The following is a 24,987-nucleotide window of genomic DNA, read 5'->3' on the forward strand; positions in this document are numbered from 1 at the left end:
CGTAAAATCTAAAGAAGGGGAGAACCAGAAGGTTATGACAATTTAATATTTATAAGAACTTGCATGTCAATTATAAGAACCAAGGTAAGTTTGTTGAAGCGGTTCGGTACTTGTTCCGCTCCAAGCGGTCTTGGATTTGAGTCTTTATGATTGCAGAAAATCCACGTTGGGAGAGTTTTATACCTCAGTAGGCCGATCTGACTCGGGACCCAATTAGACTTCTGAATATTATGATTCACATTGAAAAAAAAAATGCAAATACACCAGCATGAATTGATTCCAGCCGTGCTATACTTATTCTCTTTAAACGAAATATTGAGTTCAAGTTTTATAAATATGTAAAATTCATACCATAAGAATTTATTCTTTAATGGACAGACCCGACTCGAACGTCTAGCCGAGGCATAATGAGTTTTTGAATTCTATGATGCACACTAAAAAAAATACCAACGAATAATAAGTCAAATACTTTAAAAGCCAAATAGTTTAAAATACTTTAAATGTTTGGATGAGAATAATGACAGTATCTACTTAGAAGATTCTTGATACGTACCGGACTGGTAATGTTTTATTTATCTTGGGAGTTAGCTCGACGTACGGGTCGGATCGATATAGAATTAACACAAAATTAAAACCAGTTGCCATATGGTGGGGAACGAACAGGGAAATCGTGAGAGGGGCCATGGCATGAAGCAGTGGCCCCCAATGTTTTGGCAGGTCAGGTGTTGAACGAACGAGGCCTCCTCTGTTCCAATTCTCTCTATCTCTCTCTCTCTCATACGCGCATTGATCGAGTACCGAAGTAATAAATTTCCTCGAGAAAAAGTGAAAAAGGAGGAAAGGGAAGACCAGAGAGGGAGGCAAACAGGTGACCCAGCTCAATCATCTTCTTCCTCGACCGCTCAGAATTCCAACCAAATTCTCCGACACTACATGCTACCTCACTTGACTTCCCCGCAACCTCTCCCCTTCACCCCTCCCCTGAATTCTTGACTCAGATCTGCCGGATTAGACCCCCCAACCATCTGCCAAATATAAATTCTCGAAACCGAGGGTTCTTGTTTCTGCCGAGACATGCATTGTCTTCTCCACTCTGTTTATGCACGTTCCCGCATGAGCCACTGGTCCCTCTAAGCTTCCATTCAAGTTTCATCGTACTTTTGGGGAACCCATCAGAGAAAAGACCGATCTTGGCGGGTCATATAGTAGGTTACTTCCGCATTTGCTTCATCAAGATCAGGTCTTTGGGGTTTGGCATACACGTGTAAATCCAAAACGGTATATAAGGATTCTTGCCGTCGTCTGAATTTTGCTCGATTGCCATCATCTCGTGGGCTGTTTCCCTGGCAATGGTGGCGGGAAACGGGCTGCTGTACCCAATTCTGGGGTTTGCTTCGTGCGTGGCGTTCCTCTACATGTCCTTTGGTGACCTGAGGGTGGAGCTGGAAATCCCTAAACCCCTGAGAAGGGTGGACTTTGTTCGGAGGAATGGGACTCATTTCGTGGTGGACGGTGGAGTTCTCTACGTGAACGGGTGGAATTCTTACTGGTTGATGGACCAGGCGGTAGACGAGTATTCTAGGCCTAGGGTTCGGGCAATGCTTCAGGCTGGGGCGAAGATGGGCCTCACCGTGTGCCGGACCTGGGCATTCAACGACGGCGGCTACAATGCCCTGCAGGTTTCACCGGGTCAGTTCGATGAACGAGTTTTCCAGGTAAAATAGCCGGTTACGCATTTGCTGTATTTTTATTCATGTTTATGTGCATGAGCAGTTTAGTGGACCTTGTCCGGGGGGCAAATTTTTGAGTTGGCATTAGGTTGAAATGAATTGAGTGGAAGAATGATCAGCTTAAGCTGCAGGGGTGAAGTTAGGTACTAGGTGGGTGGGTTACAGCGATGAATGCTGAATTGATATTAGTCACTCGTTTGGTTAGTAGATGACAAAGAAGCTGCCATGGAAGATCTGACCTAAACCTCGTTAAGGAAGGATCATTGGAACTTGCTGTAATTGGTTTTTTTTTAACTCTGTTGTCAGCAGAGACGAAATTACCACATGCCATAGGGAAGCATCCGCTAGGCGCTAGTGTTCTTTTGATTTTGTTCATGTTCTAATATACTCGAGCTGTCAGAAACAAAACAATGCTACTAGTTTGACATCGTTAACGATATGTTGGAACACATGCCGGACAGAATAAAGGCTTGTTGGATATTTAAATGTAGTCCGAAGCTGGTGTTAAGTACAGGGCCATCTTAATTATTGGTACTGTCATCCTTAAGTCCCTTTCTCATTTAAGGCAGTTCCAAGAATTTACCCAATCAATAGCCGTGTTTAAGGTTTCTCTTTGCTTGATACTGTCAAATTAAAATTTACCCCAAATAAAATAATCGTATTTACATGAATGTGGCAGGCCCTGGATCATGTGATTGCAGAAGCTAGAGAACATGGAATTAGATTGCTTCTGAGCTTGGTCAATAACTTGCAAGCCTTTGGTGGGAAGACTCAATATGTCAAGTGGGCATGGGAGGAAGGAATTGGCTTAAGCTCTTCAAATGATTCCTTCTTCTTTGATCCTTCCATCCGCAAATATTTTAAGAGTTTTGTTAAGGTATCGGACCCTCCTGTCAAACAGCATTTCTTTATATATTTTATTCGTCCAATTTCCTAGCGAAATCTTAACGCTGCTTTGGTATCTGAAGTGAGAGCTATTTAATTCATCCTATCCATCTAACCGCCTATACGGTGGTGGTGGTGGTTGATGCCCTCTTGCTTTTCACTGGGAAATAAGGATTTTCTTAATTCCCAGAAGTGCGATAATAGTGCTTTGGAGTTTGGACAATTTTGATTTAGAGTTGTCTTTATGATCCTAAATCCAAAATTCTCCGTGGAAGAAATTTTCTCTTTTCCAGTTTTGGGTTTTGGCTTTGGCCACAAAGTCTTGGTGTATAAATGGAAGCATTAACTAATCTACTAAACAAAAAGTCATGTATCGTTACTTTGCCCCTTGCTACAAATCTTTTAGAACCTGCTCTGTGAACTATGGACTTTGATATTGGTTATTCTTTCACTAGAGTTTTCTGGATCACATCAGAGTTTTGAGATTGTGCTGTTGTTGTCCCTAGGCGGTATTGACGAGGAAGAATACAATCACTGGGATCGAATACAGGGATGATCCAGCCATCTTTGCATGGGAGTTGATAAATGAACCTCGTTGCATGACAGATCCATCAGGTGACACTCTCCAAGTAAGTAATTGGAACTTTGTAGCCCTTCACGAATTGCTCCTTATTTGATACTGAATCATATTACTCAGGCAGTCTTTAAATATCTCGGTGCATGGACGTTCCTGATTCACCCAAAGACTGTTTTATGGATTTTTACGTACTCGAATTTTGTGAAAGTTCTGTCACAGAATTTGTCTTACTGGTGCTCAAAGAACTTGCATATGACTGCCCAGTATTGAGACCAGCAGGATGAATCGTGCTTTACGTACTCTTCACTTGAGATTTACTTGCCATGCAAATGTTTGTACATCTGATCTTTGAACCTCGCAGGATGATATGGCTCTGTGGCATCAATCTGACCTTTTGGTTGAGCATATTCTCTAAAGTACTGCTGTTGCCAAATAGATTGACTGTTCAATGTGCATTTAATTGCAGGATTGGATAGAAGAAATGTCAGCCTATGTTAAATCGATTGACAAGAACCATCTACTGACCGTGGGGCTCGAAGGCTTCTATGGTCCAAAAAATCCAAAGAGTTTAACTGTGAACCCAGGGGATTGGGCCGCGCTTCTTGGGTCAGATTTTGTTCGTAACTCCAACCTGGAGACAATCGACTTTGCTTCTGCTCACATCTACCCCGATCACTGGTAAGTCAAAGGTTATCGTAAAGTAAGCAACAACTGGATATAATTGCATCATTGCTTACTATGAAATGCTTGCCTTTGCTTGGGTAGGTTTCATGAGCAAGAATTCGAGGACAAACTGAAATACGTCTCAAAGTGGGGTCGCTCCCATATCGAGGACGGGGACAAGCAACTGAAGAAGCCCGTGATGTTCACTGAGTTTGGGTACTCAAATCTGAACCCAAACTTCCGGTCATCGCAGAGAAACAGGTTCTTCAAGACCATCTTCGATGACATTTACGCATCTGCCCAGAAACATGGGGCTGGGGCGGGCTCTTTTGTGTGGCAGTTCCTCGTTGGGGGGATGGAAGAGTACAACGACGATTTTGGGATCATGCCGTGGGAGAGGCCCTCGACTTATCAGCTTATAACAGAACACTCTTGCAGATTGGCTGCAATTCGGGGGACGAGTCAACAACTAAAGGGAAGTTTGAGAGAACTGTGTTTCAGGAGGAGACTAAAGCTCTAAAATTCTTTCAGCACTATTCTTTTGGCCTAGGGGATATATGAGCTTTCCTGCTGTGTTTTTGGGGTAGTTTGATAGATGAAAGTCAAAGATCGATACATACGGGTGGTATACAGGCAACCCTCATAAGATTGTAATAAGGGTGTTGATGTCATTAGTGCGTGTGCGTGTGTGCGTGTAAAAGATGTTCGTTAATCGATCCCGAACTGTTGAAGCAGCAATGTCACTTCGACAGTGACATTGCAAATTTTCCGATCTTCGACTCAGTAACTCGATAGCTAACAGAAAATTAGAGAGAAATTGACAAGAAATTAAAAATAAATAAATTAAAATTTAAAAGAGAATGAAAACGCTGTCAAACAACTGTACTAATTGTTCAATCAGGACCACAACAGATGATATATTCTAACGCATACTCCGTCAATGAGCGTACCCACGTTTCACTAATCTCCGAGAAGACCCAGATCTCGGGCTCAGACTCATCTCCACTGCCTTCGCTAACCTTGGCGAGGTCCTAGTCCCGCTGCTCGAACCGCTTCTCTGCCTGACCTTCTTTCCCTTATTCGGACTGCCCTCGGTCTCGTTCCTCTCTGGATGTTCCCTGTTCAATTCAGCAACCACCTTCATCACCTCATCACCACCAGCCCTGTTGCTGCCCTCTGATCGCCTCTTGTCCGCGACCCTATTGAACTCCTCATACAGCTTCCGGGCAGGCTTCTTGTTAACCACCCGAACAACCGGTTCCTCCTCCTCATCCGCTTCCTCTTCATCGCTGTCATTATCCTCATCCTCGTCATCCTCCACCACCACTTTCTCCTCAACCTCCTCTTCTTCACTCTCTTCATCCTCATCAATCAAAGCCATGTACCTCCTCCTTCTCTTGGCAGCGATCGGGGCCGGCGGGGGTGAAGGGGAGTCCGCCACCCTCTTCTTCCCGGAGCTCCCCTTTCCTCCCTCACCCTTCGGGGACACGGGCAGCTTCGCCTGCTTCCTGATCTCCCGCTCGCGATGCTCTCGGAGCCTCTTGACATTGCCCTCGATGCGGCCCTGGAGGCGGAGGCGGTTGAAGCTGAGGCCGCCCATGGACCAGTGGGCCTCGGCCGCCCACGAGAGGAGAGGATCGAGGACGGGCACGGGAGGGTCAACGCGCTCGGAGTTGTGCTTCACAAAACGAGGGCGGGGGAGGCTGCTGCCGTAGAACTTGCCGGGGCGGAGTGAGACCACCATGATTGCTAGGACTGAAGGAGTTGAGAAGGGAGAGAGCGAGATGGAATTAGGGTTTCAGAGGGAATTGGGATCAAAGTGTGGGGATTTGGATCTGGGAGGGAAGATAAGGGTTATAAAGAGAGGAGGAAGAGGAAGGCGCGGTGGCACGTTGGGTTGAATTTGGGTGGCGGGAACCGGTGGTTGGCGCGAAGAGCTTTTAGCATTGGCGCCGAGATTTTCAGGAGATGGGCCCCCACGTGGGCCCGTGGGCTTGGGCTTTTGTGTAGTATTATGCCCATTTAATAACATCCCAAAATACCCTTTTTTTTTAAAAAAAAAACTCCAAATCAAGTCCTCTTATTACTTAATTGTGTTATCAGTTACTTTCCACGGAGCTACTCGAGTCCAACGTTAATGTTGTGTTTGGTTTTACAGTTTAGTAGAGTTGAGTTTTAATTTTAATTGGCTTGTAATGATTGTATTGTCGAATTATGAGAAAAAATGTGAAAAAGTAATTAATGGTTTAGAGAAAGTAATGATCGTACTATTGAATTGTGAAAAAAGTAATGAATAGTTGAGAGAAAGTAATGATTGTGTTGTTAAATTGTGAAAAAAAATAATAAATAATTGAGAGAATTTAGTATTAAAAATTGAATTGAATGGTTAAAAAAATTGAAGAAAAAATAGAAAATAATAATTATGTTGTTGAATTGAAAATAAGTGGAGTAGAGTTAAAATCATGTTGTAAAAGCAAACAAGACAGTGGTACCTATTTCTTTTATATTATGGCTTACATATGATTGGAACTTGCATATTCTTCATTGGTGTATCAGTTTCGCCTAATATTTTTTTTCCGCGCGACGTAATTTATTAGACAATCTTAGGGAGCCAAAATGAGGAAGGTAGAATGTCCTCTCACTTTCACTTTTTAATATTTCACTAGACGAGGAATTGTATCAATTTCAGTTATTTGTGAGACTAGTGCCGGGTTATAACTCACGTCCGAGGCTAATATAGGCCATGTTATTTAACTTCAGTAGAAACGGTTGGATCCGCAATATCGACTAATCTTATGAAACTCAGGTAAAGACTCAGACCGGGAATGAGAAGAATCTAAGCAGGGTGGGTGACATAATATTTCGAGTTCAGAAATGGCATGGTGACATACCATCTTCAAGTAATGTGGTTGGCAGCAAGCATGTCCGATTTATACTGGAGGAGCCAAGAAGAATAGCAAAATGAAAGGACGAACAGAGCACTGATCATTAAGGCCTAAGATCTGTCATGCCATGTTTTAAATATGCAGGAAGGCTGAAATATTGCATCGAGTTGAGCTCGAAGTTTGCACATTATATAATGTGAAAAAAGATGCAATTGAGTGAATATTAATTTCCAATGGGAAAATGTCCATTGTCCTCAGGACTCGAGCGTAAGTTGCTGTTACGTGGCTCCTTTGAAAATTGACAGTATATCTTACCAGTCGAAACTCAGATCATGGAATTTTTTATACCGTCCACACCATGGTAATATTTTGGTTACTGCAATATGCAACACGACATCCAGAACTGAGCCAAAACCGATCTGCAAACGTATAGAGACATCTTCTGTTTATCCCCTTTCAGTTGATCCTAGAGTTATACATTAATTGCTTTCCTATCGAGTCGTCTGATCTAAATTTGGAAGAATTACCGGTGAAGGCAACAACCATCCAGCTCCAATTCCGACGAACCAGTATAAAGGACACGGCAAGCTCGTTGGTAACATTGGTTTACTTCTAGAGCACCAAACAACTGCTGACAAAGGCCTCATATCGAACCACCGGCTACAAGAACCATCTGGACAATCAATTCCAAATTGACAGCAAATGTTCACTTAAGCACCGGAAAATGCAGCTATCTAGTCGGATTCCGATTAGCTTTTATACCTCCAGCATCACTCTTTCACTTTCTTGTTCGGCTCTTTGACTTTCTGCTTCGGCTTTTTGCCCTGGACAATCTGAGATATTCTCAGCCCGCGGGTAAACGCTTCATTGAACAGAATCCTCGTCTGCATCGACTGGAACCCAGGGGCCCATGATAGCACTGCCACTGGGGCCATGACTATCACTCCAAGCATCATGTCGTAAAGCCGAGCCATGGAAACAACACTGTCCCATAACATAACCCTCTGCAGGAATGGCCGAAAAACTTGTGCAATCAATATGAGGCCCCACCCTGTGGGGACGAATGCCAAGAGACTCGTGAATATGTCTGAGAACTCGAACTTCGTGAACTCTGAAAGAAGAATTATTGTGATAATGCCGAGCGTGATGATTAGGAACTGAACCAGCCGGTAGTAAATGTGCTCCTTCGCAGAGTACTTATCTCGAGCATACGAGATAATCTTGTACGTCCCGAAAGCCAAAAACACGTAAATCCACGACAGCAGGTAGACCAAAATGCTGGTACTTCCATCGGCGATCTTAAGTCGGTACACAATAGCATATTGGAAAAAGAAGAATCGAAGGTCGAGGATTATCTCCAGGACCTTTCCCCACAGGCCTGTTGTCCTCAAGTGCGCCTGCTCCTCGTACCACCATGTCTCCCAGCTCTGTTCAGCTGTTGCGAAGAGCCGTCCATGGAACCATATCCAATTCATGAAGTTCTCGAAGTCATTCACAGTCTTCAACCAGTCGAAGCCCGAAGGGTTGAACACAAAGGGGCCCATGATCCAAGACACGATGAGGAACCAGCTTGAGATTGTCATGGCGAGGTAAGTGAATGTGCTCTTAGCGATTGGGCTGTAGGCTGCATAGACCGTGAGGATAAGGCCAAGCTCAATCCCTTTTATGAAATGGCTTCGTGCATACAGGCGGTAGTTCTCGGCGAAGCTCTTGTGCTCAACCACAAAGCCACGTCCTGTTTCCCTATATTTGGCCCCACCATGGAGGACAGTTCGGCCGAAGAAGTGGGCCCGGGTACCCATGGAGAAAGTGTAGAAGACCGAGGACAACTGGAGCTGCATCGATAGGAAGTCCCAGATGGCTTGGAGGAATCCCATCTCGAGCGAGTTCTCGATTATCATTGGGAGAGCCGTGAACAAACCGAGCTGGATCAGGAACTGCTGGTTCAGAATAGTACCAAGCGCTTTGTTGTCTAGGCTTCCATTTTCATTGCTGCTCAAAGCTGTGCTCTCGACTCCACTGAGAGCAAGATATAGTCTACCCCACAAGAACCCGTACACTGTCAGAATGACCATCATCGTGTTGAAGAAGAACCCAACGGTTGTGTAAAAAAGGGATAGCATCCGAAAGAAGTCCAGTCGATGGCCTAACCTGTAGACATCTCTGCTGAGCACTTGCTCGCCGTTCCCACTCGCGACCTTAGCTTCGAACATGGATATCTGGTTCAACCCAACATCCCTTCCCTTACCCACTTGAATATATTCGTGGTGGGTCACGTTTCCTCCTCTGAGCGTGCAGTTAAACCCTGCGAAAATGTCCTCACTTATATTGATCACTCGGGAGGCTTTGCTGATCCCTCCCCGACTCATGAACCAGAATCGGTCAAAAACATCAGGATGTCCGTAGTGCATTCGGATCTTTAGCGGGTTTGCAAGTACCCGCTGCCCCAAGGTGACGAAGCTCGTTTCTTGTGCTGACATGAACCAAGCAAGCGAAGAAACTGATCCTGTAAAGATATGTTCCCTTACCCCGAGGATAGTGGGCTTGCGAATCCCATAGTAGTTATCATATTCTTCCAAGAGATTCCGCATCTTGAGAGCCTCCTCGTAGTAGTTGTCCTGGTTCATGTCGATCGTCTGGACTGCATCCCCTCGAGTAAAGATCATGGCGTGGTTCTGGTTCTCTGGCTTTCCCTCTCCAAGCTTTAAAGGACCGGGCAACCTGACGCGGTATATTTCTACTTCCTTCTCCAGCTTGCGATCATACTTCACCAGGACAGAGTAGTACTCTTTCTCACCGCTCCCACGGGAGACTTCATCAACATAAGCAACTCGAAGGGCCTCATAGCTTTTCAACAGATTTAGAATATCATTAGCCTTGGCCCTTTCAGCAGCATCTTTGTCGACCTTCTGTGCCCCGTAAAGTTGGCAGGCAACGACATAAGTAAACTTCATTGAGGCAATTCGATCCTCGTGCCCTTTGAACAACGAACTATTCGAATCATTTGCTTCGTTCACATCTTCCAAGGAAGGACTTCCATTTTGACTCAGTGGACCCATTTCCATCCCTCTCTGGATGTCTGTCTCGGAAGCAGAATCAAGAAAAGCTAGCATCTTGAGGGCCCGATAATAATACATCATTCCTCGTACTGTACGAGCGAGAGTCTGCCCTCTGTAAGACACCCAAAGCCTGACATCTCTCGACTTTGTGGTTTCTAGCTCGCTATCATCCGCCATCCCTTCCCGTCGCATCCTCTGCTTGAAGTTCTTCCACTCCTCGGGATATATCGTCTTCAAGTAATACAGGATGGAAATCCCATCCTCATTCTTCTTGTTGATCTGGTCTTCACTGTACAGCACGTCCTCCTTGTAGTATGGGGTCAGCACGCTGAACGACTTCATCTTCTCGACTTGGGGAGACCGGGGCATGTTCATGAACAGTGAGTTGCTGAAGAAGGCAATTCTCTGCTTCGCTTCAAGGCTCTTAAGTACATCATGCATGGAGCTTTGACAGGAGAGAATGATGTGCAAGCGGCGAGCTTGCCTGTAGAACTTCTCATCCTTTTGATCAGGAATTACGACACATTCCTGAAATAGCAATCCTGCTCTCAAAGATGAGTCTTGCGGCATTAGACCGTCATCCTTCAGCCTCTCACTGTTCCGATCCTCCTTGAGAAAGTCTCTGATTACAGCCTCGTAAAGGGCCTGAAGCGCATTCACCACTTTGTTCAGATCTTTCTTGGGTGAGATCACTTGTTCCATGAGCTTTGTTAACTTCTCATGAATTTTAGGCAGAGCAGTGATTTTGAACGACTTGGTGAACTTCTCAATGTCGATCGACCGGTCGATCATATTAAACAGACTTGTCACAATGGAGTGCTCCTCAGTTTGAACCCGGATAATCTGGTGCATCAGGCACTTGATGCTGTCATAGGCTTCAATCACAGCGCATCGCCTGTACTCGTGCTTGCTAATCTTGTACCAGAGCCACCGATCGGGAGCGTCCACTAGAAACTTAGCCTGGCTCAGTGCGATCTGCAGCTCGTTGCCAAGGAGAAAACAGGGCCATCGGATGACCCGAACTTCCCAAGAAGGATCCAGCTCCAAGAGCTCCAATAGCTCAACCTCATGGTCCGATAAAATGTCCTCCTCCCGGAAGTTTTTGATGATCTCATTCCATAGTAAAGCAAATTTTTGAGTCTCTGCCTGCTTGGGTTCAAGCTTCTTGTAAGGCCTTCCGAGGCCGTACCTCAGCTTAAGTCGGTCGACAAAATCATGAAACCTACTTCTCCTCATGTTCAGAGGCTTCTCTTCTGCCATCAGATTAAAGTGGACGGCCATCACAAAGAACTGAAATCGCAGCCTCAACTGTCGGATGTCTCGGATCTCTCCCAAGTGATCCAACAGCCCGACTAGGGCTCCAACAAAAGATGAGTAGATCGAGTACCAAATCTGCATATCCATAAGGTAAATCAACACGACAGGGGCCCAAAGGAGCCCAACCGCAAACCTGTTGCTGTCGCTGAAGAGCTGATGCCACCAGTAGTCAACGTCCCGGAGATGCAAAAGCTGTCGCGTCGGTTCAATCATGGGCTTAATTTGCAGAAAGTAGCTGAAAGAAAATTTAGTAATTAAAACCACCAGCCAAAAGAGAGTATATTTCAGGTTATCGACCAAGCCTTCCCTTATGCCTCGACCGACAAAAGTCCGACCCTGGGACCACCATGCGAGACTCTGAATGACTTTCCAATTGCTTTCCTCCAGGAAGTTTTGGATCCACGGGACTACGAATAGAACTAAACCCAACAACTCTGGGAGGACAAACACAAGGGCAGCTTCAAGGAAAATGACCTTTCTATGGCTCGCTGCCCCTGACCACTGCCCATCGGCTGCCTTCTGTGACCAAATCCGGCCATAAAGTGCCCCAAAAATGACCATCCACACGCCCGAGACTGCAACCTTCATCACCATCCTCATTCCCAGCAACTTGGTCTCCCTAGTGATCAGCGTATGCTGCATCCCCAAACTGAGCAGGGACTGCAAGAACTGCAACCCGCTCCACGTGATGAAAATGGTCAAAACCCGGGCTTGCACGTCTCGGTTCTCCAAAGCCTCCCAAGGGGACTTTTTCCTTTCCCAAGCTATTATAATTGCAGCTTGGAGGAATAAGATCAGCATTATCCACAGTCGATTGAAGCTGTGGAAGAGGTTCCAGAATGACCTCTGCTCAATAAACCCGGTCTTGCCAACCTTATTACCGATCCTTTCATGCACAAAGAAGTTGCTTCCGAGCTTAATGGGCCACCCCAGCCTCTCTAAGCATCTCTCGGTCCAAAAATACTCATTGATATCGTCATAGTTCCTCCACGAGCGATGTGGAGCAGTACCATTTTTGCTGGACTCCACCTCCTTCCGAATCGTCTGATAGATGGGTCTCACGATGTTGTCCAAGAAAGCGTACTCACCACCATAGGATGCAGGAAGCACGGGCCTGGCCGTGTCCGGGTCGAGGCAGCCTTCAAGGATCTTGTTCAATTCATCAGCCATGTGGTGGAAAATGTAGCAGATGCACTCCGGCATGAACCTCAGGTTCGCGGACTCACCCCAGATTAAGAGCCAGAGTGAGACATAGAGAATCTCTCGCCTCAGATCATTCACGGACTCCCGCGTCTCGGAGATCCAGATGCTTGAGGTCCGGCCCAAGTAGGAGCACCAGTCGGCGTAGTTCTTCAGCAGCTTCTTCCGGAAGCTTCTGAGGACAGCTGGATCGAGGACCTCGAGCGCGTCTGATAGGCACATATGCTGGTTCGACAAGTGGAGGACAAGGTGCTCCCGCTGGTTCCGCACGTTGTCCCTCTGGAACCCGAAGAACAGGGCAAGCCAATCGAGGACGTCGTAGTGGGGACGCCATTGCATTGACGAGGGTGGCTGGCAGAGGTCACCAACGGAACGGAGGACAGCACAGACTGCACGGACCTCAGGATACCAGCGGGCAGGGTGGTCGGCGAGGACATCATTGACTAGGATTATGTTGTAGGCCCCTTGCTTGGGTGGTTCGGGCACGGCAGAACTAGGCTGTTGGTGACCTGGTCGACCTCGGGCACCGCCCGGTTGTTGAGCTGGTGGATGGTGGCGGAGGCTCATCTGAGTAGGCTAATCAGCACCAGACCACCCGGTGCGGTTTTCCCGTTGGCTTGGAGGAGGAACAGTTTTGGCGCGTTGATAGAACGTTTTAAGGATTCTTTAATTACACTCATACCCCTTAAACTGCTAAAATTTCACATGTATCCCTCAACTTTGATTAATTATTCTCCACGTACTCTTACAATGGGGTGACCGAATTTCCACATTTCGCTATTCCTAGCATGTATTATGGAAGATATAACACCGTAATTATGTTTTTTATCGGTCAGAGGATATATCTCATACAATCCTATTAAAAATATGGAGACGAACCCAAATCTATTTCGCTGAAGGATTGCTCAATTTACTCGTTAAATTAAAGGAGTTGTTTGATAGAGATTTGATTCATGTAGGGGTGCCTTGTCACTAACTCAATTTTTTTTTCCTATTATTATTTTGTGCTGGAATTTCTCCATTGTCTTTGCCGCTCTGCTTTGCAAGTTGTGAGAATCTTCTAAGCAAATATCATTAAATATTTTATTGCAATATTAGGAAATTTTCATTTGTCATATAAAATTGTTGGATCCCCAGCCTGGCCAGAATTTACTATAAATTGAAATTAGCAATAAGATTAGCCCCACCTTCCTATATAGGTTACCCTTTCCCTCTCATTGGGTGAATCATTGACCTATATATTCTTTTTTTTTTATTGGGTGAATCATTGACCTACATATTCAACTCTAACTTGTTTATATATACTTATAGCATTTACAAATATTATGTTATTATCTAACGCTGGTAGTTTGTATTTCTTTTGAATCAATTACATAATGTGATACCATGCTGATTCCAATTGAGCTGAACACGTTTTTTGCACTAGCGAAAGAAATCTCGGTGGGAGCTATTGAGGGTTATAAAGGAAAGGCCTTGGCTTGCGGCCTCATCGATCAACAACCATATGAACAATAGAAAGGCCTGTGTGATCAGACCGCGCACCCGTTTCCTGCAGCCATCCCAATATTCTTGGACTGCCCATGTTTACCACACTATCACTACAACAAAAAGATCTACGAGTCTAATGTAACGGTGGCAATATGTGTTGTGTTGTATTTAAACGGGTTGTGTCTAAATGGATTTGTGTCAGAAAGCTTTATACACGAACACGACATGTTTAATAAACGTATCAAGATTTTCAAACACGAACATGACACGCTCAATAAACGTGTCAAGATTTTCAAACACGAACACATCACATTTAATTACGAGTTGACACGAACATGATACGTCTAATCCGTTTAACTAAGCGTGTCTAAATGTGTATTTATGCTTACCTACACGACACGACACTATTACTTTTAGGTATAAATTATACCTACATGATATGACACTATTAACTTTAATTACACATTATTACACGATTGACATGATAAAAACACCATAAATGAGTGATTTATATAAACGAATTTAAATGATTTTAGTGTAGATTCTTCTATAAATTGATACAATAAGTGTAATAAATTTATTAACACGGTAATGCATAATATAAACTGGTCTAACCATGTCTAAACGGATTACAATGGTTAAACCCGTTTAAACACGATTATTTATCGTGTCAAAACGGGTTTGACAGGTTTAGACACGAAACACATTTAGCCTTAACCCAAATCTGCTTAACTTCGTGTCGAATCCATGTCGTGTTATCATGTCGTGTCAAATACTACCGGCCCTAGTCTAATGTTAGATTTGAGTGAATGATATGATGCTATATTCATATCATTCATGTATGATACGAACATTCTAGTCTAATTAATGTTAGATTTGTCTTATGGAAGCTAACTTGTTCATTTTTTTCTATAAAAAGGAAGAAGGATTAAAACATCTCTTTTTTTGGGCAAAATTAACGCTTTAAATTATTTGTTCCATCTTTCACCAACAATTATTTGCCCCATTAAACAATTTGTTTTAGGTCAATATATATTTCTCAATATATGTGTTTAGATCATCTTATCAAGGGACAATGCATAGGTGAGAAAGAGGTGTATTACAGTGGCACTGCTCTCTCTTGATAACAAATAAGTTTCTGTTTGATTTCGTTAGTGGAATTATTTGTAAAGTTTTATTCAGATTTTCATTTTCTTATACTAAACTATGAGCCTCTTTATTAAAAAAAAGTGTGAGTGAGAAATTAATTTTTTAAAAGCAAATTGAATTTGAATTTGTTTGTAATTTCGTGAGATCCATGTTTCTGGGTTGAAAATCATTAAAACAAAGAGATTACCTGTCATTGCACGTTGGTCTTGCTTTTAATAACGTTGACCTGATCCTGGGTCAACAAGTTGCTGATTATTAAGAGAAACAAAAAATAAGTACAAGTTGATTTATCTTATGGATAATTGACTTCATGGGTGATCCGCACATAACATAATGCCATATCAACTTTGTGAAAATACTTATATCTTCGTTATGCCAAAATGGAAAGTCAAACCATTAACAAGCACTAATAATTTTACTTGTATGATACATAAAAAAGTACCAACTTGTATGATACTTCAGAATGTGAATAATAGACTTGCCAAAAGGTTATAAAGTTGAGTTTCCTACAGAAGTAAAAATAGAACTTCCCGTAATTCATTCCAATAAATCTCTCGGGCTGAACCATATAACAATTGCATTGTCATGGTGATCATATTGTACATTTTCCTTAGCTTTTCTTCTTCAACAATATGTTAGCTCCGTGCTCCATAATTATATCGATTGATAAGTTTTAAATGTATGTAGTCAACACTGAAATTAAAGAGAGTCAAATTTCCGTAACGTGCAATTTAGAGAATAGAGCTAGGATTCCATCTCCTCTCGTTCAACTGGGACTATAGAATTGATACTTTGGTTTCATTTCAGATCCATATTTTCGTTCCAAGTCAAAGGTTTCCTTTCTAGCTAAGAATTAAGTAGATAATGCAACTAGGTACATAGAGAGAAGCATCCTGTCGTCACAAAGTATTAAGTACTATTGTAGGTTGGTACGCAGCTGGTGAGGTGATATATTGTATTTCACAAGCAATTTTGCCGGTCATCTCGATATGCAGGCACTGCTCAAAGTCCACTTTGCAGTCAACTTGATGATTGAGGACAATCAAGTGGGCAAACACGGAGCAGGTCGCACATGCGCAAGCAATCGAAAGGCTCGAGTTGGATTTTCATAGAATTGGAATACTCCTCCAGTAAAATTAACTCGACTCGGGGTTGAGTACTATGAATCTGAAATCCTACATATATAAGAAAAGAAACTAGAAAGATGCAGGGTAACATGGTTCCATTTCAGAATGCTAGCTCAGTCTTCATTTTTTTTTTTCAATAATAAAGAGTTTATTATCCTCGGATCCATGAACATACCACAATCCTATAGATCAAGGTTGATCCATGTACAAGCACATGTGAGGATGGTCTCATTAAGGGTTACGCGCGTAAGGAGAAATTCAAACGTACGATCTTGTGAACTGCTCACAAAATGTACGCACATCCTTTCCACTTATACTAACCATTGGGGTTTCAGTCTTCATTTATCGGACTATAGAAAACTGCCAGAACTTCTTGTTGAAAATCCCTCTTATTTGGAGCGGAGAAAATTGGTGGAGTTGGATCGTCGGGGTTAGCCCATAATAACATTACGGAAATATTATTTGTATTTGTTTTGAATCCAAATCAGATGTTGAGAGAGCTAAACCGCATGTCTTTTTTTGCAATTATGTAAAACACGTGCTAATATGGGAAATTGGGTAAAGCGCAAGCATGCCTTTCCATGTTAATTACCCTTTATTTATTGCCGTTTATTTCAACACAATAGGAAAAGATTTAGAATTTCAGAGGCAAAGTGTCCAAATTAGTTCTGAGCCCAAGCTTGAACGATTTATAACAGGCAAAGTCTCGGGGTATGCTTCTCCTTTTTGATGCTATTACATGTAACAATTGGAAACTAACGCTCCAAAACCATTTTTAAGTATTGATTCAAAGAACTGGAAGCAAGGAAAGCTCTTCAGTAGATCTTATAAATTGGATGGGCATATGAGAAAAAAAAAAAATAGGGAAGTGAACCCATTTGATGGATGATGTGCATGACCTGCAACAATGAACAAATTTGGAATTTTTTGCAAAAGGAAGATCCTTCCAAGCGGTAGCGGTAGCAATGAAAATTTGCCAAAATTTCTCCTATAATAGGGAGAAGAAGGCCTTGTTCGCTTAAATATGGACCTTTTAATGTTAATAAGATGAATTTAGCATTTATCTAATTCCATGTATTTGTTTTTGCTGATAAAGTATGCCAAATTATTGCGTATTGGCACAAGGAAATCTCAAAACACTACAATGACAATGAAGGTGAATTTCAGATGCCCGGATATTAGATGATAAATATCACGGAATCTTGGTGATCAAGGTGATTGGCTGTGAATAACTTTTCAAATTTCGTAAATCCTAGGTTCTAGGATGGAGATAAAATTATCTACAAAAATTTATTTTTTTTTCCAAAGGGGAAAAGCGGAGATATCTAGGAAATATATCTTTGTAATTCATGGAATATATCTTATACTATGTAACTGCCATCGGTTTTCTTATAATTTTATTAAAATCTATCTATCCTATTTGCTAGGAAAATAATAAATATATATATATATATACTACTTTATCTGCTCAAAAATATCCTCCATTATCTCTCATAAATTTTATTATGGTCAAAAAATCGAAATAATTTTTAAAATAAGAATCTTGAGTTCGTAGAGAGCAATCACGCACGAATTGCGCGTGTGGAGGAGTAGTATATTAGAAAAGCAATTTGCTGATGTTAGTTTCGGGTTAGGTAAGACCACACAAACATCATGAAAACAAACCGAAAGCTGGGGGAAGCAATAATAACCCTTCTTGTCCTCCAAGGTATGTAGAATTATTAATAAACCAAGATCTGCCAGTGGAAATTGGCCCTGCTTTGATAAAGTATCCCTACAAGGACCTGGAGGAATTCACGGATTGTTTCAGCAAGGAGAGGTTTATCGGGAATACCCAGTTTGGGCAAGTCTATCGGGGACAGCTCAGGTCTAGCAACACGATCGATTCCCATGAGGTCACCGTGAAACTATGGTTGTGGCCTAAGATTTATCGCATGTTCTGTTACATCGATGAAGAAGATTACAATCGACAGAGGATAAAAGTATATTAATCATACTCCTTTGCTACTGAATCAGTTGGATGATGATAAATTGATCATCCATGCTTTTTTGTGTATTATTTAGTTTGGCTTGATAGTGTATTGGATTAATGGTGCAGGATGAGATAACTCTCCTTCAGGACCACAAGGTTATATCTCACCAGGGAGTGGCTAAGCTGGTAGGGTTTTGCGACGAAGATGGCCATCTCAGTGTTGTTTATGATCTTAAGACACCCGATACAGTCCATAACCTCATAAAGAAAGGTACTCATGCCCAGTAACTTTACGGTGTTTCCGCTCTTTAATTATTCGCGGTTCAGATCTATTTTTGTCGAAAAGTATTTGGAGCTCTGTACTATAATTAATTGTGTTTCCGATGCAGCAGTTTTTATCTTAAATTGACATTCCCTCAATTTTTTTTTACTCTTCTTTTTTTTTCCCAGGACTAATATCGTTTTTTTTTCTTCTGGCATTGATCTTAGATAATTTTGGATGGCTGGACCGTGTCAAGATTTCAGTTCAGCTGGCATGTCTGCTCGAGTATCTCCATTGTCAGGATCCACCGTACATCATTCACAATTTAGATGCATGACATATTGTGCTTAATGCAGTTATTCTATCATCTGCTTATTTGAATTAATCAGTAATGATATTGATAATTTAATGTAATGAACTTCTGATGACTCTTATGCAGGACTACAACCTTAAAATGATAGACTAGTATGATTGTCTGGGGCATCTTTCACTATCGAACAGATTTGCCATATTTGAGGTATTTGCCCTGTTGAAGCTATGGTTATGCAGGTCCTTTTCATGGCAGTATGAGCTTCTTCCTTTGCGGGTCATTGCTTCTGTTTTCAGAATGTTTCGTATCTTCGAAATTTATATATAGATATATTTATATGGATTGCTATAGCATTGCCTTTGCAAACTTATGCAGCAGGACCATCTGACGCGTTTTGTTGATATGTTTGCTTTTGGCAGTATACTTCTCGGGTTGATCGCAAAGAGAGTCTACGAGGTAGGAGAAGAGAGATTAATCGGTGAGATGTCAGCTGATATTTGGGCTCTGGAACAATATGATTTGCAAAGAGAGCGGGATAGAAGAAATGTGCGGGTTAGAAGAAAGACAGCCTGGAAGTATTCAAATTTCTTCCTTGCCCACGACCCCTTTTCCTCCTAGTTAAGATTCTTCCAGCGCGATGGTTGCACTCTCACAAGGCTTGCAATGGAATGTGTTGATTTACCGCCAGGTCGTCCTGAAAACTTTGAAGAAATTGTGAACTGTGTGCTGAAGTTAAGAACTGTCCAAAGCTACAGCGGTGAGCCATGGATCGACCATTTGGTTCGTCTCCATAAGAAATCAGCTTGAAACTAGTGGACTATGTCATATGTTCAATGATGAGTGTGACAGTGTTTGGCTTGGGTAAGCCACTGTAAGGTCAGTGGAGAAGGATCTGTTGTTGTTAAGATTGTAATTAAGATCATGATGATTAAATATAGGATTACTCGAATCATATCCATACCATTCAAATTTGCACAATTAACTGTTGTGGCAATTAAAGAGTTGCTTTTCTATGAAAACCACAGCTAAATGCACATCCCGGGGATGCTTTTCAATCTACAAGTGGAGAAGTAAGAGTTGACAGTCTTGAGACTCCCTCTATTTTTCTTTCGGTAGGCCGATCAGTTTCTCCTGATCTTAAATCCTGTTGGAGAAAAATTGGGGAGTGTGAAAAGACAAAATGTCCAACACCGGTTGAAAGGAAAATATGAGAAAAGTTTATAAAAGACAAAGGCCCAGTAACCCATAGGCTTAAACTTTTTGGTTGCATATGAGCTCGAGTCTGAATTTAGGCCCATTTTATTTAAAAAATTTATCCAACTGATGTGATTAAGTCGTGTGGTCCCGTCGATTGATTAAGGTCCTGTGGCTCGTGTAAGACGACACGATACCACGTGAGGGCGGGATGTTGGAGAAAAATTGGGGAGTGTGAAAGGACAAAATGTCCCACGCCGGTTAAAAGGAAAATATGAGAAAAGTTTATAAAAGACAAAGGCCCAGCAACCCATAGATTTAAACTTTTGGGTTGCATATGGGCTCGAGTCCGAATTAGGCCCACATTTTATTTGAAAATTTATCTAACTGGTATCAAAGCCCATGGTTATAGTCCTGGGTGTGTAGGGCGGCTTCGTGCAGTGAGGTGCGCATGTATGCGCGGGTCCATGTGACCCGTAAGCTCGAGTGTAAGCGTAACGCACGCCTCGAGCAGGCACCTGTTGTGTCCGATGTCGGGGCCTCGAAGTGAGGGCGGGTGTGATTAAGTCGTGTGGTCCCGTCGATTGATTAAGGTCACGTGGCTCGTGTAAGACGACACGATACCACGTGAGGGCGGGATGTTGGAGAAAAATTGGGGAGTGTGAAATGACAAAATGTTCCACACCGGTTGAAAGGAAAATATGAGAAAAGTTTATAAAAGACAAAGGCCCGATAACCCATAGGCTTAAATTTTTGGGTTGCATATGGGCTCGAGTCTGAATTTAGGCCCATTTTATTTAAAAATTTATCCAACAAATCCCAACCCAATCCCATCCACGGCCTGGTCAACTGACGATCTATGTCCGCTAATGTCCTAGATATGTACCCAAGACGTCGAGGAGATGAGCACATTCCATTATCATATGAGTTAACCTCTTGTTTGTGCCGATCTTTATCTTTCAATTGGACTCAGTGGCATATTTAAACTAACCCTGATCCTATATAGGCTAATGAATTGAATGGTCATTTGACTCTTTCTTTCTGTTTGTCGAAAATTTTTTCAAAGACATCCTTGATAATTGGCTAGAGCAATGTCTCTCACTCCCTTGAGTTAATATTGAAATGAAGTTTTAGGATAAATGTACTAAAATCGAGATGAAATAACGTTGCTAAGTCTTTCACATGACATGATCCTATGAACCGATCCATGAAGCATGAACATCTCATCATATGTTTCCATTTGCGCCTTTTCAGCTCTAACCAATGGCTTTGCAATTTTTGACTCCTCAGAACACCACTCTTCAAATCCCACACGATGATAATCAAACTCGATACTGGCAAAACTATGGAAGAGTTGCATAAAAATTTGGAAGTGTATGATGTTGGGTGTGCCACGAAAGCAAAAACTTATTATCTCAAACCACGAAAGCTTCAAATCAGGAGGCGCAACAGAGTTGAGCCCTTTTATTTATTCTTTTGCCCGGTTTCATTAACCACACGCACAACCAAAACGAAAGACTCAAATCATCTGGCTCACTACTACGTCCTACTACTGCCTCCAAAATCCATTATTTCTTTCGGACAATTCTAACAACTAAAACTCCTCAAGCATTCTACACACCTCAAGGATGGATGGACGACTATTTGTATGTTCCCTTGTGCAATCTTGAGCAAGCTTTGTTACTCTTTTCAGTTATATCCGGATATCTCATCAAGTTCTTGTTAACCGCGTTTCTTTTATTTGATTGTTGTTGATCCAAGAAAGTCTTCCTTCCTCGCCCATAGAATTGTACCACCTCCTCGAGCATGATCAATTGAAGCATTGTCACACCAAAACTAAAAATATCAGTTTTGGTTGATGGCTTACCTGTTAGGATTATGAAAACCTCGATTACACTTTGACTAGTAAACAATGTTGTAGTTGACAAACATTTACAAATTAATGTATGGAAATGGGTAAACTTCCATGATAAAAGAATGCTTCGTTACCAATAAAAGTGTTGGTTGAGTGGTAAGCAGGTCATCCCTGTAAGGAGGAGAACACAAGTTCGAATCCCGGAAAGCGCACTTGTTGGGAAGGAGAATAACCTTTAATGCTCGATCTCCCGATTGAATTAGTCAGAACCCATTGGGCTTTTGGATACCATGGTACACACCGAAAAAAAAAGAATGCTTTGTTAAGAACATCAACCATATTCTTTTTTTCCCCCTTAAATAGAAGAAAACATGATTTAGCAATTATGAATCTATTTCCTTTCAAATACATTCTCTGTTTGTCCTTCAATGTATGAAATTTTTGAATAAGTGTAGCTAATATTGTCGTATTTCGCTTCAAATACATTCTTTTTATTGGGAATTACAAATGAAAGCTTCATTCAGTGATAATATAATTCGTGGTATCAAAATAAACTGATATTTTCTTAGTTCCATTTTCGTATTAACTAATAGCATTATGGCCTATGAGATTCTAATAGAAGTTACAAAAGTTTACTACTTAATTTTTGGAACATATCCTTCGGCGTACACAGGCACATAATTGGACGAACCTTCCTTTGCCAGATTACCAAAGTCACCTAATTTTGCTTCAATTTCCTTTGGTCAACAAAGTGAAGTGGAGAAAGGCGAAAGCTATACAAATGGCTAATATTTAAGGAAAAAAATTTCAAGTGAATTAGGCCAAATAATATAATATAATCTTACGTCAGTGAGTAATACGTTTTGTGGTTTCACGTCTCCATGCACATATTGATTGCAATGGAGGCACTTCAATGCATTGGCGAGACCTTTCAGAACCTGTGCGTTTGATTTCAGAGTTAATGTAACTTTGATTTTGATTGTGAAAAATGACAAATGATTGTATAGTGTATTGAGTTAAAGTTAAAGTTAAAAATTTTGACTTAGGAAATATGTATTTTTGTTGTGTAGCGTGTTGAGTTAAAGTTAAAGTTAAAATCAAAGTGATTTTAACTCCCAAAACAAATAGGCCAAGTTCTGTCTCCTCCCAATCAAATTCTGAAATATTCAGTTCATAAGATTGGTTTAGTATCTTGTGACAAAAGCAATTATTTAAATGAAAAAATGCTTAGGAATTATTTAATTACCCATGAACTTTTCATCAAGTCGCTCTGGCACGTGCTTGTTTACCAAGTAATATATGTCTTCGTCTTCTCCATAGGCCCGGAGCTTCATGAGATTAGGGTGTCTCATTTCGATGGAAACTTTCTTATTCTACAAAATTTAATCCAAATTATGGAATTAATTGGGGAAAAAGACAAAAATGGTTATATAGGTTTGGCCTTCAGGCAATTTTAGTCCTATAAGTTTCGTAAATATCGAATCAGTCCTACACGTTTGATTCGTTAGACGCTTTTAGTCCATTCTGTAACCAATCATAACGAAATTGTTCACGTGAACTTTACGCTGTTAACCTTATCCACGACCACGTGGCTGGCTAAAAAACCAAAACATTTTAAAAATAAACAATTTTTAAAAAAAAATTAAAAAAACCTAGCCCTTTACTGGCTGGGCGTTGCCGGGGGTGGGGGCCCCCTTCCGGCGACCCCTCCTCCCTAGCGAGGTCACTGGTGGCCCAGACGCTGTTGGCGACCCTCGCCGAGGTCGCCGAGCACCCTACCCCCCGATGTCCCAGCCCGTGGGGTTTCTTTTATTTTAAAAAAAATGTTTTAATTTTTAAGTCAATAGTACGTTGTCAAGTGGATAAAGTTAACAGCATGAAGTCTATCTTAGTAATTCCGTTATGACATATTACGGAACTTACCAAGACGGTATATTGAGTACCTCAAATTGTTTTTCATATAAGAAACCCTTTCCCTTTGAAATTTTCACGACTGCTGGACCTCCACCGTAGGATGCCCATATTACATCTCCAAACCATCCAGAACCGAGTACTTCGCGAGTGTGATCCTCGGTGTAATCTTTCAGAAGTTTAAGGTTTTTTTTTTAATTAGAAAAGTATAAATGCGTGAAATAGCGTTATTATATGATCAGTACTCTGGAGGAGCTGCCATGAAGCTGGCTAGCGGTAACAATTTGTCGAGGTACATACAATCCTTATATATAATGAATCAACAGGAGTAACTACTGATAGAGAAAAATGAGTGGAATAAAATGATTCAATAAATGGAATCTGTTGTTATCATGCTTTATAGATGAACTCTTTCAGGAGTCATTGCCAGAACTGAAGTAAGTTTGATCTATTGCACGTGCTTCGTACATACGTGAAAGTCAATTAGCGTTGATGTTAAAGGAATAACCTGCGTGCTTGACAATAGAATATATATTTGGCAAGAACTTAGACTGATAATTTGATATTAATCGACTTAACAAGAAGACTTCATGGATGTTTGTGATGAAACAAATATAGGAATAATTAATTGAATCATAGATTAAGAGAATGGTTAGTGAAGATGCATTAATCTAGATCATGATCCAAAAATGAGAAGGGGGAAGCAGAGTCACTGAATGAATTTGTGATGGATGCAATGTCTGATTTGATCACTTGGGAGGCTTTGCACGCTGCCCCAGGTCATGGTGATGCTGATCATACGCAAACAAGAATCGCGCCATGTAGGAAAATCAAGAAGTCGAGTTGATCCGTAGCTCATGGTGAGTAGATTGTCTCCGTGGCTGGGGGTGGGCCCCAGAGGATTAACTGCACGAATTGCTAGTTTTCGGATAGGAGATATCCACCCTAGTCACTATGGACGCATTTACCCAATCGACACATATGAAGGTATAAATATTGGGCTTACCCGATCCTTAACAATTCATGCGAGAATCGGTCAGCGTGGAGTGAGACAAGGAGACCCGCTCTCCCTATATCTATTTGTCATTGCCATGGAGGTGTTCTCACACCTCATGACTCGGCTGCAGCTAAAGGAAGAATCGGGTTTCATCCTAGGTGTAAGTCACTCCAATTAATCCATCTATGTTTTGCGGATGATTTACTCTTATTCACAAATGGTTCAAAGGAGTCCATCATTGCTATTCTTGATGTGTTGAATACCTTTTATCATTGGTCTGGTCTGAAGTTGAACCCTGACAAATTTGAGATTTTTATGGGAGGCATTAATGGGGATTCTATCTCTGAATTGATGACTTGTTCTGGATTTAAGCATGGTACTCTCCCTGTGCGTTACCTGGGCCTTC

At 41.8% G+C, this 24,987-nt stretch overlaps 4 protein-coding genes and 1 non-coding gene across 5 annotated transcripts; 2 read left to right on the top strand and 3 right to left on the bottom strand.

The window, feature by feature from the left end:
* Positions 1-673: 673 nt before the first annotated feature.
* On the top strand, positions 674-4,627 carry LOC116205123 (mannan endo-1,4-beta-mannosidase 2-like). The gene is made up of 5 exons (XM_031537615.1): positions 674-1,715; positions 2,410-2,607; positions 3,122-3,244; positions 3,659-3,870; positions 3,958-4,627. The coding sequence occupies exons 1-5, from the start codon at positions 1,350-1,352 to the stop codon at positions 4,373-4,375; spliced, it is 1,317 nt and encodes a 438-aa protein (XP_031393475.1). The 5' UTR covers positions 674-1,349; the 3' UTR covers positions 4,376-4,627.
* Positions 4,628-4,672: 45 nt separating this feature from the next.
* On the bottom strand, positions 4,673-5,696 carry LOC116205124 (serine/threonine-protein phosphatase 4 regulatory subunit 2). The gene has a single exon (XM_031537616.1). It carries the CDS (start codon positions 5,597-5,599, stop codon positions 4,793-4,795), a length of 807 nt encoding a protein of 268 aa, XP_031393476.1. The 5' UTR covers positions 5,600-5,696; the 3' UTR covers positions 4,673-4,792.
* Positions 5,697-7,092: 1,396 nt separating this feature from the next.
* LOC116203313 (callose synthase 12-like) lies at positions 7,093-13,009 on the bottom strand. Its single transcript, XM_031535000.1, has one exon. The coding sequence runs from the start codon at positions 12,881-12,883 to the stop codon at positions 7,511-7,513; it is 5,373 nt and encodes a 1,790-aa protein (XP_031390860.1). The 5' UTR covers positions 12,884-13,009; the 3' UTR covers positions 7,093-7,510.
* Positions 9,812-9,891, bottom strand: LOC116206497. The gene has a single exon (XR_004156725.1). It is a non-coding gene; the product is annotated as a small nucleolar RNA J33 (small nucleolar RNA).
* Positions 13,010-17,783: 4,774 nt separating the features above from the next.
* On the top strand, positions 17,784-18,747 carry LOC116205828 (PTI1-like tyrosine-protein kinase 1). Its single transcript, XM_031538501.1, has 3 exons — positions 17,784-18,062; positions 18,179-18,323; positions 18,542-18,747. The coding sequence occupies exons 1-3, from the start codon at positions 18,015-18,017 to the stop codon at positions 18,649-18,651; spliced, it is 303 nt and encodes a 100-aa protein (XP_031394361.1). The 5' UTR covers positions 17,784-18,014; the 3' UTR covers positions 18,652-18,747.
* The last annotated feature ends 6,240 nt before the right edge of the window (positions 18,748-24,987 follow it).

This window comes from Punica granatum, chromosome 4 (assembly GCF_007655135.1).
Source record: "Punica granatum isolate Tunisia-2019 chromosome 4, ASM765513v2, whole genome shotgun sequence".
NCBI classification, from domain to species: Eukaryota; Viridiplantae; Streptophyta; class Magnoliopsida; order Myrtales; family Lythraceae; genus Punica; species Punica granatum.